Source organism: Diadema antillarum, unplaced genomic scaffold (assembly GCF_040938485.1).
Source record: "Diadema antillarum isolate AM-2024a unplaced genomic scaffold, OU_Dant_1.0 seq00000108_RagTag, whole genome shotgun sequence".
NCBI classification, from domain to species: domain Eukaryota; kingdom Metazoa; phylum Echinodermata; class Echinoidea; order Diadematoida; family Diadematidae; genus Diadema; species Diadema antillarum.
The window spans coordinates 344,043-357,823 of record NW_027271194.1 but is presented as its reverse complement, the minus strand read 5'-3'; the positions used below and the strand labels follow the sequence as shown (position 1 = coordinate 357,823).

The 13,781-nt window shown below is 38.8% G+C and overlaps 1 protein-coding gene and 1 pseudogene across 1 annotated transcript; one reads left to right on the top strand and one right to left on the bottom strand.

Annotated features, from left to right (window-relative positions):
* Positions 1-5,714, top strand: part of LOC139726987 (beta-lactamase domain-containing protein 2-like) — a 29,996-nt pseudogene extending 24,282 nt beyond the window's left edge.
* LOC139726998 (putative nuclease HARBI1) lies at positions 710-1,722 on the bottom strand. The gene has a single exon (XM_071637982.1). It carries the CDS (start codon positions 1,501-1,503, stop codon positions 901-903), a length of 603 nt encoding a protein of 200 aa, XP_071494083.1. The 5' UTR covers positions 1,504-1,722; the 3' UTR covers positions 710-900.
* Positions 5,715-13,781: the final 8,067 nt, after the last annotated feature.

Below are 13,781 nucleotides of genomic sequence, written 5' to 3'. Positions count from 1 at the left end.
GCAACGCATTTACAGACGAACACAAAAATCCTATCTTACACATATATTCCTCAATATCATAATTTCCTCTAAACTTTCATTTACATTGATTCAAAACTGTAGGACTTCGCGACGCGAGATTTTGCAACGGACCAACCACCGCCCGCCATCACACCGCTTCATATATTATGTATGTATGTATATATATATATATATATACACATATATATACATATATATATAATATATATACATAATACATACATTATATATATATATATATATATATATATATATATATGTATACCCGCTTCAAACTTCGTTTGGCGTGGATATAATAAAATGTTTGGAAATTATAACTACTATAGGCTTTCTATAGCTCAGTCGGTAGAGCACCGGTCTAGCAATCCGGAGGTCTCGGGTTCGACTCCCGATGGAATCCCATTTTCTTTGCTTACTTTTCCACTAAGAAATTATAACTATTTAGAGTTAACTCATCAATCAATACAGCGAAAAGTGCAAGTATGGAATGCCTTACTCTTGAGTAACATCTGGTTCAAACTACAAATATTATGGAGTTAATCAGTTATAAATTTCGGTAACGTATCTGTTTTATGGTTTCATAGAGCACTGTGTTCACAATTACGTGCCAATGTTACATTGTTAATGCCCTTAATGCGTTGAGAATTTACTGTCCTTTTTTTTTTTTTTTTTTTTTGAATACCCGGCATCTATTATTGTTTATGCACGTATATGAAGACAAGTTTTGACTCAATATTTTGTTGCTGATTTTGGGGTTTCACTCTGACTGAAATTGAACTAACACTCTATGTGAGAATGTCCCATATACCACAGTGACACATGTTTTAAACAAAATCGAATCACAATGATTAATTAAATTTGAAAGATAGATGATTTTTATTACCTCGAATCATGAACACTTCCTGGCCATTGTGCATTCAGATTGATGATCTTTGCATCTGCGTCTACCACTACCTGAACGTTGATGCTGTGAAAACGTTTGCGATTAACAAATTGGTGCTCATCCTCACTTGGTGCTTGTATCTTGACATGAGTTCCGTCGATCAACCCGATCACGCCAGGAAACCTTGCTATCTGGTAAAACTTCATCATGTTCTCAACTTGCTCATGTCCTTGAGGAAGGCGAACAAAGTGTGGTAACCTGTCGGTAAGTGCCGTGCAGACTGTCTGGACAATCCGTGAAACAGACGCCTGAGAGATTCCAAGCGTGTCTCCGTCTGTTCTCTGGAAACATCCAGTGGCTAAAACATGAAGGGCTATGCAAACTTTGTCTATTGGGTCAATAGGATGGTTGTTATTTCCTTTCGGTGTGATGTCGTGTCGGATAAGATTAGTAATGTAGTGGATACCCTCCCCGTTGAATCTGTAGCGCTTGATTAATTCAACGTCATTGTAGATTTGCAACGGATGAAGTCGTCTGTGTACTAGTATTCTCTCCCTTCCCAATTGGTAGTTCTCATGGAGATGGAGAAGAGCTGCCATGGCCACGTCTTCCCCAGCTCAAATCCAATAGCCAAGTGGCAAACAACCTACCAGCATTTCTTATCTTAAGTAACCTACGAGCATTTCTTATCTTAAGTATAATACTTAACATGAATGACGTCACTCTGCAATTTTATTACTTTAAGTAAAATACTTAAGTAATAAAATTGCGACAAAATCTGTCTTAGCCAAGTATAATACTTAGCGGGAACTGAATCGCATTTTTAAACAAATTACTTTTCTTAAGTAAAATACTTGATTTAAGTATAAGTATTTGACTTAAGTATGGATTTGAATACCGGCCCAGGTACCTACAAATAACAATTTTTACTTCAAAGCCATGTTTATGTGCTCGACATTATGAAAGAAATAGCAAGATATGTCCATAAGTTTTGACATTTTTGCCGTGAAAAAAAGAAAATTATACAGACAAAATACATTACAAGTTTAAAATTCCAATAATGTTCAAATGAGTAGAAGGAAAACAAACAAAAAAATGGAAGAAAAAATTGTCATGACTGCTATGACAATACAGAAGTAATAGATACCAAACACAGATGAGATTTATGCATTTTGTGGGTTTAAAGGATGTTGCTGAATGGTATTTAGGTTATTGACACCCCTTTTGTCCCAGGCAGGTCTTCCATTATCGCCGGAACCATTCAAGTATGACATCTTGCAGGACTGTGCCAGATGCGGGGCCACGTTTGCCTCAGCTGCTCCATTGTGGGAACCCGGTACGGCCCACGGGTATCACTCTGTGTCCCTGGGACCACTGGCCAATGAGCTGCTGCGGAGAGTGGACCCACAGGGGCGCACTATTGGGCGGTTCTTTGCTGAGGAGGTAGCAAAGCCCTTTGGTGAGTGCTTCTGTTTCGTTGCCATTTCTAGTCAGTTTTATCAGGCAATTTTGGCTTCATTTCAAGCCTGTTTTCCCCCTTTTCCTGTTTTCTTTTTGTTTTGCTTTTTTTGTGTGAAATTTCCTGGCCCCCTTGAATCTTCTTTCTTGATTTCTGAATGGAAACATTCAAGCTATGCAGATAGGCATAACAGAATATATTGTAACATGAAAATTTTAGAATCTGAATCTCACCAAAATGTTCCCCAGAATTGCTATATCTTCATTGCTTAAGAATAGCAAAGACTGTGAAATACCATTAAATGGGTAATCACATGCATAGGGGTTGTATAATTTTGTCATGATTTTCATGAATACAGGAGCAGGCAAAGCCTTGGTAATTAGTACTGTATACAGTGTGCGTTACAAAACAAAATCAAGATCAGAAATTGTGTGCAATTGTCGACAGAATGACATATGTAGTACACACAAACACTTTCACTGTTCTTGCAGGAATTGATTTCTTCATTGGCCTGCCCCTTGAGGAGAATCATCGAACAGCAAAGCTCATCATTCCTGATCCCGGCCCGGCAGTGGTGCTGAAAGCGCTGAAGAGCAGCCGCAACCGTCAAGTGGTAGCAAGGTCCATGAGGGATACATACCTGCTAAAGGATGTCACCCTGAATGCAGGTGACCTAATAAACATGAGTTGTGCAGGGTAGGGTGCCGACAACCCAACAGCCTGGCTTGGCTGCGGGGCACTCACATGCAGTCGGGGCACATACATTCTTTCTACAGGTTCCAACAAAAACACTGCCCTTCTACCTACTGGCTAGTAAATTGATAAGAGAGATATTGTCAAAATATGGGCATGTGCAAGTCAAACTTTGTATTGCATCCTTGTGTGCAATTTTGTAACATGGAACTAAGTATGTGTACCTGCTACAAACCAGTGCCTGTATAGATTTTTGGTGGTATGTTAGCATCAAGAATTGCTCATATTTCTTTGTTGCATCCATTTTGGATATTCATTGTGACACAACTCCTTACATTTTCTATGTAAGCAATGGTCATCAGTGTATACAGTGACTGCCTGTGCACACAGCAGTGGGATTGTGTTTTTATGGGTCTTTGAATTGCTTACAAAATATATGTGTGGTATGAGATCCTATGACATTTCTTTAAAAAAAACACACAAACAAACAAACAAACAAACATTGTGGCAACTTGGAAGGTGTCAGTGATTGTGGTAAATGATTCTCTACAGAGCATCTAGTAGAGTCAGTATTAGTTTGAAAAAAAAAGAGAGAATGGTTTATTATCAAGGAGGTTCTGCTATGATTATTTCAACCAGAGCATCTTGATTCTTCCCTAGAGTTTTGTAGCTTTGGATTTGTGCATGAAGGTGAGATTTGTCATTTGCATTTTTGATGCATTTTACTTTGCAGTTTAAGACACAGAACAACCCTGAATATCGTGCGATAGAAATACCATCAGCCAACGGCTTCGGCACTGCAGAAGGATTAGCAAAGGTTTGTAAAATTATAAAGTATCTGTGTAAAAATTCCTCTACAGTAAGTAATCTTGTTCAAACTATAAGCCAGATATGGCTTGTTTTGAATATGATAGATCATAGAAAAGTAATAGATATTTTATTGAAATCAGCTGATTTACAATACATACATGGAATTTATTGTCAAATTATCAAATTGTAATCCATGGAGAATGTTTAAATCTATAAGAGGTTTAAGGCCTGTTTGTAAGAATCATCTGTTTGTCATGAATATATATTTTTGTCTGTCAGAAAGATACATTCACGTAGCTTTCCTGATGATATGATGTATCATAACAATTGCGATATTTGTCAGGAGGGTCTTACCAAGTTTTCTTTTATATTTGTGTGCAATATCATGTTTGTTTTGTTTTTTTATATCAACTAGGGGTATGTGCCCCCCTTTTTTTTCTAATGACATTTAGTTTTGAAACTTATGGACATTGCACTTACAGAAATGTCAGCATAAATTGCCGGCAGTCAATAGGACTATGTGACTTGTATACAAAATGCAATCCATTCAAAATTTTATTCTCGATTTACAATGATAATCACTACCATGGCAACAACTGCAAAATCCCAAAGTTTATTTGTGGGTGAGTCCATAGATGAAGCAGTGGAATTCCACTGAGTTTTCTGATGATGCAAGGCCTTGATGTCAATACAGACCGTGAGACGACTCTCGTTATAACAAAATCTCAGGACTTACAGTTTTCTTCCATTACTGGGTATATGGAAATTTTGTTGTGTGCAACTAAAGGGAATTTTAAACCATAGATGATAGTGATGATAATTTGGGGGCCTGAACTTTTACATCGTTGTAACAAAATTTTGTTTTAACAATATTCATTGTAACTGGAGTGCCCTTTACCCGTCTTCACAGCTGCTTGGTATCCTAGCAACGGGAGGCACATAGAAGAAGCTCCTGTCCAGGGAGTTGGTGGATTCATTCCTCGACTCTGAGCCAGAAACCATGGACAAGGTCATTAAACTCCCCATCTCCTGGAAGCGTGGAATGATCATTGACTACGCCGAGGTATGTTCATGCCTCCAGTGATGTGTCCAAATAGCATGTGGTCTTGATTTAGCTAACATTTATATCAAATGAAAAGGAAACAAATTACAAACACTTACATTCCAAGGTAGCAAAGAACCCTTTGCTTGAACAGTAGCAAATACTGTTCAAGTGGACACTTTTGCTGTGTTTAAATTTTCTCACATTTTGCGCAACTAGAAACTAGCACAAAAATAAAAGCACGCAAACATTATTGCTTGTCATGTGTTCCAGTAGTTTGTGTTTTGATTCTGCAGAATTAAATACAGACCAGCAGAACTTGAAAAATAACTCACACGAAAATATCTACTTGTAGAGTAAAGAGAAATGTAGGAAAATCATTCATTGTATTTTTGCTTATGGAATGAAATTAGTGATTGGAATGATTGTTGTTGTTTTTGTTCCCCATTTCTTTCCACTAATGAAGCTTTAGTTTAAAATTTTATTGCCTGCAAGTGAAGTTTATCCTGTGACAGATCTCAAGTGGCAAGAATCATAGAATGTGAACCAATACCCTGTTCATTACCCAACATTATGACTTTCATGAAAACGATTTTAAACTATTGCACTTTCAGGACGGAGGCAAGATCTTTGGCCATCCTGGCGCAGGAGGGCAGGTGGCATTTGCTGACCCCCGCTACCAACTCGGTTTTGCCTTCACCTCGAGGTGCGCATCTCCCTTTGGACTTGGGGACGACCCACGATACTTAACTCTACAGAGGGCAATGTACAAGTGTGTTAAGAGGATTGAAGGAGAAAATGGTTAAACCTTAATACTAGATCACTATTTGATATCAAAGCTGGACACAATTGATGTGGTAATGATTGACAATGCATGTCAATAGACTAAGACAGAAAACAAAACTACACATGTATGAGCACCTGAATAGATTCTGAAACCAGATCTGTCAAATAGAGAGTTCTGTGTTTACATGAGGATTTTTAATGTGAATTCTGCTGGATAGAATTGAAGATGCTAAGAGATGGGACTTTCTGCTAAGAAAATTATTGACCTACTGAGGAGCCAGTAAGTGTCCTTTTATTCCTGATTCTTCCTGAAGGCAATGGATAAAAGAACACTGCTCTCATGGTGCTATCAAAAATGCCCCTCTTTCAGTGTTCCTGTGGTCATGGAAAACCTGGAAAAGTCATAGAATTTTGAAAATGCTTTTCCAGGCCTGAAAAAGTCATGAAAAATGCAGAACTTTGGATATTTCATGGAAAAGTCATGGAAATTTATCAATTTGTATATTTGTTGCTTTTTAGTGATTTTCATTTTCTTTTTTTTTTCTTTTTTTTGCAATGTTATTCTATTACAGTGTATTAAGGGAAACATTTTATCAAATAAACTCTCACTAACTTGTGCACTACAAACAGTGTTGGGGTGGTATACGTGTACACAGTCACTTTATGTGCACACTCCTTGTCTAATAGTGATTTTCATTTATTTAACACTAACCACAAATTTCATTTTGTAAAAGGTGCGGGAACCCTGCTTTTTTTTTATAGTACTGTACATGTACTAAATCCTAGAGTTATTGTGTACGTAGAAGAAAGCTACTTTTGTAATGAAGGAAAAGAGTGAGAGGTGAATAAAAATAAAGAATATTAATTAGGAATAGGATCTGATCATGTAGATTGTATAGGATCTAATGGTTCCAAGCTATTACATCAGAGACACCACAGAAGTCACCACAAAGTACTATACACTGTATATGGTTTATTCTGTGCTAAGCACCTATTCAGTAGTAGTACCTGATGTGTGTGATAGTCATTTTGCAAGAACTTTCATTGGCGATATGTAGACATACAGTCAAACCTGCCTTAGCGGCCACCTCTCTATAGCGGCCACCTGTCTATAGCGGCCACTGAAAAATCCCCCCGAGAGAAAAGCAATGTTAAAGACCCTATGTATAGCGGCCACCTGTCTAACGCGGCCAGCGACCACAAATTTTGTTTCCCGTGGTAGATTTTAACCTGTCTATAGCGGCCAAAAACTCGATGGAGCCGTAGCCGAGCCGATAATTCAGCGTGTTTTTCTTCTTGTTAGCCGTGCCAGTCATTCCTGGGCAACGTTCAGTGATCGCCACCGCTGCATTCACCATTTATTCAGTCATAATAATGCACTAGTGATAAGCTTTCTTCATGACTGTGCACATGCTACATGTACTGTGCAACAATTTCATAAACACCGGCATTGTTCTATGTATGATACACACATGTGCATACGCACACACATACATGTACATGTAAGTATATATAGATGTATACAACGATGATACATGTTACCTGTCCATAGCGGCCACCTGTCTATAACGGCCACTTTTCCTGTATCCCTTGGGTGGCCGCTATAGACAGGTTTGACTGTATTTGTATGATCAATCGATTAGTGTTATTTGCAATGTCGGAAGTGTGACATATGTTTATAATGAATATTTGTCTTTCTACGAAGTGTTGAAAAGCATTACTTTGATGAAGATGATTCTAGGTGTAGTTGGGATGATGCATTTAACCGTTGAAGACAAGTCACTAATATACTCGGGCAGGTGCCTATGGGAAATGTGTATTGTATCAAAATCAGACTGTCTTCAACGGGTTAAAAGATGATTTTACTGCAATGCAGTATTGCTCAAATTCTTTGTATAATGCTGCAAAAGAGAGAAGAAATTAAAACCTTATTTTGTATATAAACCACATTGCTTTCTTGCTTCTGCTACATTTTTGTTGTACTTCTGCCCTGTCTTAAAATAATGTTGCAATAATTATAAATGATTGTACATGTAAATGTATATTATAAGACAAGGAAGAGACAGTCTGGTGACAAGCACAACAGCATATTGATACAGTACCACCTTATTTGATAACGAATAAACAAAGCGTTTGTGTAAACTCAGCTCTGCTTGCAACAAAATTGACCGAATAAAATCACATCTGTGCTATTCCCTTTGACTAACTCTTATGCTGACTTTATACAGAAAGGCTGATCAGACCTACTTTCATACATTTGCACTGTGTGTCATGCATAGCTTTTATTTGTCTATGTCATAAACTGGGCTGTCATAAACAGAACTGGTACTGTACATTGCAATTAGACTTCCCTGAAACTGAGGTTACATCTATTAAACTCAAATCCTCCACAAAAACAGTTTATTAGAGTTGAACAGTCTGTCTTATTATTAAAGGGGATGGCTCGTATCTGATCAGTGGGAATCAATGGAATGCTGGGAGATGATTGGTCCGATTCTTGAAGGATTCATTTAAGTGTACGTTATTTATATCTATTGTTGTTTGAAAATTATTTGCTTCAGAACGGGCTCATATTCAAGTAATGTACAGTTTAATGCCCCGTCACTGTACAGGCATGCTAACCTGGAAACATTAAACTGCACATTACTTGAATATGAGACTGTTCTGAAGCAAATAATTCTAGCACAACAATAGACATATAATGTACTCTCAAATGAATCCCGCAAGGATTGGAACAATCATCCCCCAGCATTCCCCCTGATTCCCACTGATCAGCTACTAGCCATCCCCTTTAAGTACTCGAATCAACAAAGTATGCAGCAATTATAGGTTGCTGCACTTTGGTTAATGGTTACTGCTGGCTCTGGTACCAGTACACATCACAAATTGTAATTCAACTAAATATACCACTTAAAAAAACCAAAAACGAAAAAAGCAAGCTTCAATTTTACACTAATAAAATTGTGCTTGTCAGAAAACAACAGTTATCATCTGACATTCAATTTCAACGTAAAAGTATAGCATACTGTGTGTATTGAGTGGCCTGTGTGATCACATTGCCCTCTACTGGCCAGATTATTAAACTGTATCAAATTTCCTTTCTGACATCTCACCCAATACAGAATTATTAGAGATTTTCCTAAAATATTATCACCAAAAAGCTTGGACCTAAAGATATTGGCACAAGGCTTTAGCAGAATCTGGCATTCACTTAGAAAGTTTGAATTGTGTTGATGTTAGTAGGACTGAAACCATTAAAATTAAGTGCCATGAGAGTTTGCTGTAGAAATCTTATCTTAAATTGACCTCTGAAAATTTCTCCATACTTCACATTGGAAAAAGGTTACGTAATGTAGAGTAGAAAGAAACCAAACAAAAGTACTACAAACATGAGAAACGGGAACTTCTGTATCAAGAAGCATTGTCAACACAGGAGTTGGTTATTGTCTAGTTAAGAAACTTCTTGATGGTACTGCAAATTGAATAAATACATTGTTATCAAATGATCCAATGGAAGGTGATATTTTCTGATTCTGCTGTAATGAAGCACTTAAAATGAAGAAAGAAAGGTCAGATGCAATATATACAGCACTGTAGCAAGCATATCTTATTGTGGTCTTTACATAACATAAATATGGTATAAGCTGTGGTTCGCTTGTAGGTTTAAATAATTACTGTTTTACACTGTGCTGCAAATTAGCAACATGCAAAAAAGATGCCATGTGCTAGGGTTACAGTGTACAGTGGAATCTTGTTATTTTCGTTATAATTGGTTCGTTATAACGGGAGTGCACTGTACTTATTATAGCCTTGGTGTCAATTTGCGAAAACAGCATCTCACAAAAAGGCCCATGACCACGTCCTCATTTGCAAAAATATCTGTACATAAAAATAACAGCTTGTAGAGCAATTAATTGGTTAAATGATCGACAATGAACCCTACATCATATTATGGTCATTAAGGAGATCACGTTATTCATGTAAAGATGTCTATAAACATGAAGATGTCACCTATGACATATAACAAGCTTAGTAGTTTGCAACCAACTTTAAACCGTTATTTTAAAAACATCAGTTTGCTACGAAAGCTGACGGAAAAACAAATATTTATTTTGGACTTAAAAATTGAGGAAATGACACACTTCTTGTCTGAATTTTTGAGATTATGTAATCACTTAAATATTATGCCATACTATGATAACAAGGCACTCAGAGAGCACAGACCTCCGACAAGCCAGCAACCTATTTCCACCCTTACACGCAAGCAATTTCCCAAAATAGGAACATTTTGTTTACATCATTGCTCGACACTTTGCCCGAGCGGAGCACACGCCTTTGTGCACGTATGTAAACCTCCAGTACGCACAGCTTAGGACAAGTTAATTGTCCTTATATACCAAAAGATGAAATATCCTTCAAAAATCCATAAAATTTCCGGATCACTACCAAAATTTAATGAGGTGTTCCTTGTGTCAATATTGACTTATATATGCAAGTTTCATTTCAATCTGTGCTCAACTTTTTGTATGTAATTGTGTTCTGTAAACAGACAAACCAAACCAACGCCGATTATCACTTAGCCAGTTCAGCCTCCTTCCTTGGCGGAGGTTACAAAATAACATTGGTAATACAAAGAAGTCATAAAGTTGTCCATTTTGTAATTAAACAAAATGACAGTTGGCCAATAACGTGGGCATTAGACCAAGAGATTATTAGACCAAACGGCCATCAGACCAATTTGATGATAGACCAAGAGTTCAACTGTATTTGTGTTAGACACGTATGATCTGCCATTTAGACCAAGTGGTATTAACTAAATGACTACATGTAAAACCCATGGTGAATGTGGAAGTTTGTGTAGCAGATGTGTTTGTATGGTTGTTCCCTCACAAATTGTCTAGAATTCCACAATGTTGACAGATCCGTTGACTCTTTTTCTTGATTCAAAACCTTTCCAATTTCAAGTTTTTCTAATGTAGTGGTCAGTGAGAGAGAGAGTATGGTTTCCTGCCGCATATGTGCCGGTGACAACATACTACTTTACACGCCATATATTTAGCGAGAATCTAATTTTTCGCGAAACGGAACTTGGAACTTCCCCGACGATTTCGCGAGTGGATAGATTTGTGATCGTGGAGTACAGTACTGACTGGAGAATATGTATGCAGGCACGTCTCATTCATGTCGGGGGGGGGGGGGGGGATAGACTTTAACTCTTCATAAAACAGGACCCAGGGAGCGCTGACAAATTTGACGAAACGGTGCCCCTGATCCAGTACACCTGCCGACAACCCTATTTCCTAGCTACCTGATTGGTCACAAGTTCTTACGTATGCAAATTTGGTGAACAAACTTCTACCGAGCTACTACTCAGCTCGTGCTGGGCGCTTGCAGATTCCTCATATCAGATTGGTCAGAAGTGCGTACATGCGAATACCATGCCGCCAATGTACGTGCGCGGCCATAGAGGGGGCGGGGGTTGGGATAGTGGTGGGGGTTGGGATAGTGGTGGGGGTTATGGGGATTATACCCACGCCGCCTCGCTCGATCCCTGGCATGCATGGCTGCCCCCCCCCCCCCCCCCCCCCCCCCTTTACAGCTTCTTCTTCTTCTTCTGATTAAGTCTGCCTCCTTCAATAGACTGAAGATTCTTGCAGACTGGTGCTATTTACATTATAATACAATTTATTTACAGATATTTACAAGCACATAGAAAATTTGACGAAAATACTAGCCACTGTGATCAACCGTTAGACGGTTTCGAAATGATCCCACAGATGGCGCTGAAACAATTTCTGACGACAGGGAATTCCAGTTCCTTACAGTTCTTGGGAAGAAGGAATGGCGATGCGATTCAGTTCTCGAATATGGTACCTAATAGGAGTGTGGTTGCGAGGCTCTCGTTAACTGAGTAGCCTGTTTGATGATATAGTCCTGTGCTGAAAGAGGAGTGAGATTATTGTGTATTTTGTACATCATAATTAGCCTGTCATTTTCTCTGCGCTGTTCTAGAGTGGTCCAATTAAGTTCTTGTAGCATTTTGGTGACACTCGAGGTGTTATGGTAGCGATTTAAAGTGAATCGCGCAGCTCTTCTCTGGACCATTTCCACTTGGTGGATTAGGTTCTTGGTAGATGGGTCCCAAACTGTGGAAGCATACTCAACAATTGGTCGAACCAACGTTTTGTAAGCTGTGGCTTTAACATCACAAGATTTTATGCGAAGATTGCGTTTTAGAAATGCAAGCACGTTATTGGCTTTATTGACAGTATTGTTGATGTGTTGGTTAATTGGGTCCACTTCAAATCAGAAGTTATGGTTACACCCAAGTACTTCACGGATTCAACAGATTCAAGAGGGGCGTTATTTAGATGATACACGTGTTGCACCTTACTTCTTTTCCTGCAGTACTTCTGTCAGATCCGTTGCCGCCGTGCGCTTGCTACTAGTAATTGCACATTGAGTGTGAATTTATGATAAAATATTATGATGCATTATTAATGGAGTCACGTCACGTCCATTGTCAGTGGGGATGGTCGGTCAGGGTGGTGCTGGTGATTACGTGGGTCGATCGGTCGCGTGTGTGGCCCACGTGGTAGTGGTGGTACAGGTGTGCAATTTCCAAGCGCAAGAAGCAAGCTAGCACGCTGCCATTTCGGTGCACGTGCTTGATGCTGATTGCAAAGTCCCATCAAATTGATCTTGATGGCTCAAAATTCATTGTCAGACCATATCTCCATCTTGTTTCAACCGCGTCCGGATGAGTCCTGTACGTCAAGCTTTTAGATCTCATAACTTCTGAGTAGATCTTACGTCCCAAAGTGAAAAGAATGACTTCGTTCCGAATCAAGTTTGGTCAGTTTATGCACTCCGCCGCAGTTCAGTTGTGTTAGGAGACTTCGTTGTATAGCAGTTACAGCATGACAGCGACAGCGTGCATCGATTGTTTTCTGTGTCGACTGTAGGCAAAGGTAAGGTTAATGAAGTTTCTCCACTTTCTTCGTTTGTTCATAAAGAATAAGCCAGTTCGGGGTTCCAGTTTGAGCATGAGCAGAAAAAGGTCATTTGTACCAGGAGATCGCAGGTTGGTTTATAAATTCACTGAGAGTGTTTGTTAGGTCATTATTCAAGGAATGTAAAGTTAGTCCTTAAAAATGGTGCCTGCCAGTGCTTCCACCTGTCCTGACAGCAAGCCTGGTATTTGGCAATGTTAACATAAAAAGTTTGTTAATGTATTCAAAACAGCACATTGAAATGGATGCTTCCCAAAGAGTTGATTGACGAACTATTCTGGTCACTTCATGTAACATAAGGCATAAAACAGAGCTATAGTACCAAGTCTCACGCATTCTGCGTGAGACTCAAGAATTTACAGGGTCCGCCTCATGTAGGTATGATCTCATGCATGGCACCCATTTTTCTCACGCATTGGGTAAAATCTGCAACTTGGGCCTATAACCAGTCAATGAGCATAGCTCAAAGGATTAAAGTGATCGTTGCAATTAAAGGTATATTTCCCTTTTGTCTTTCAAAATAAGTAAAAAATAGTCACTTAAGTTGCGCCTGATCGCACCATTAAGAGCTAAAAATTGAAAAAGCTCCGTACTTCTAACCCCTCCCACACCCTCGCTCATGCGCACATGAGCGCGCTGAGACATTGAGTCATGAAAATCTCACTCATAAAAATTTTTTGAACTTAATTGGCATCCCTGCTAAAAGATGGTACATACACTACACAACTCAGTTCATTCTTTGCTAGAATACAAGTTCCGTAAGTTGCTATGTTGGGCAAGCTGCTGCAGTATGTCTCTTTGAATTGAGTGAAGTGACTATCGCCAGAGAAAAATGAAAGGTCATTTGTACCCCAGAGCTACCAAGTCTCACACATTCTGCGTGAGACTCAAGCATTTAGGGGCCATCTCACGATCTCACGCATGGCACCCATTTATCTCACGCATCAGGCGAAGTCTGCAACTTTGGCCTATAATAATGAGCATAGCTCAAAAGATTAAAGTGATAGTTGCAAATGAAGGTATATTTCCCTTTTGTCTCATAGTCACTTAAGTATGCACCTGATCGCACCATTA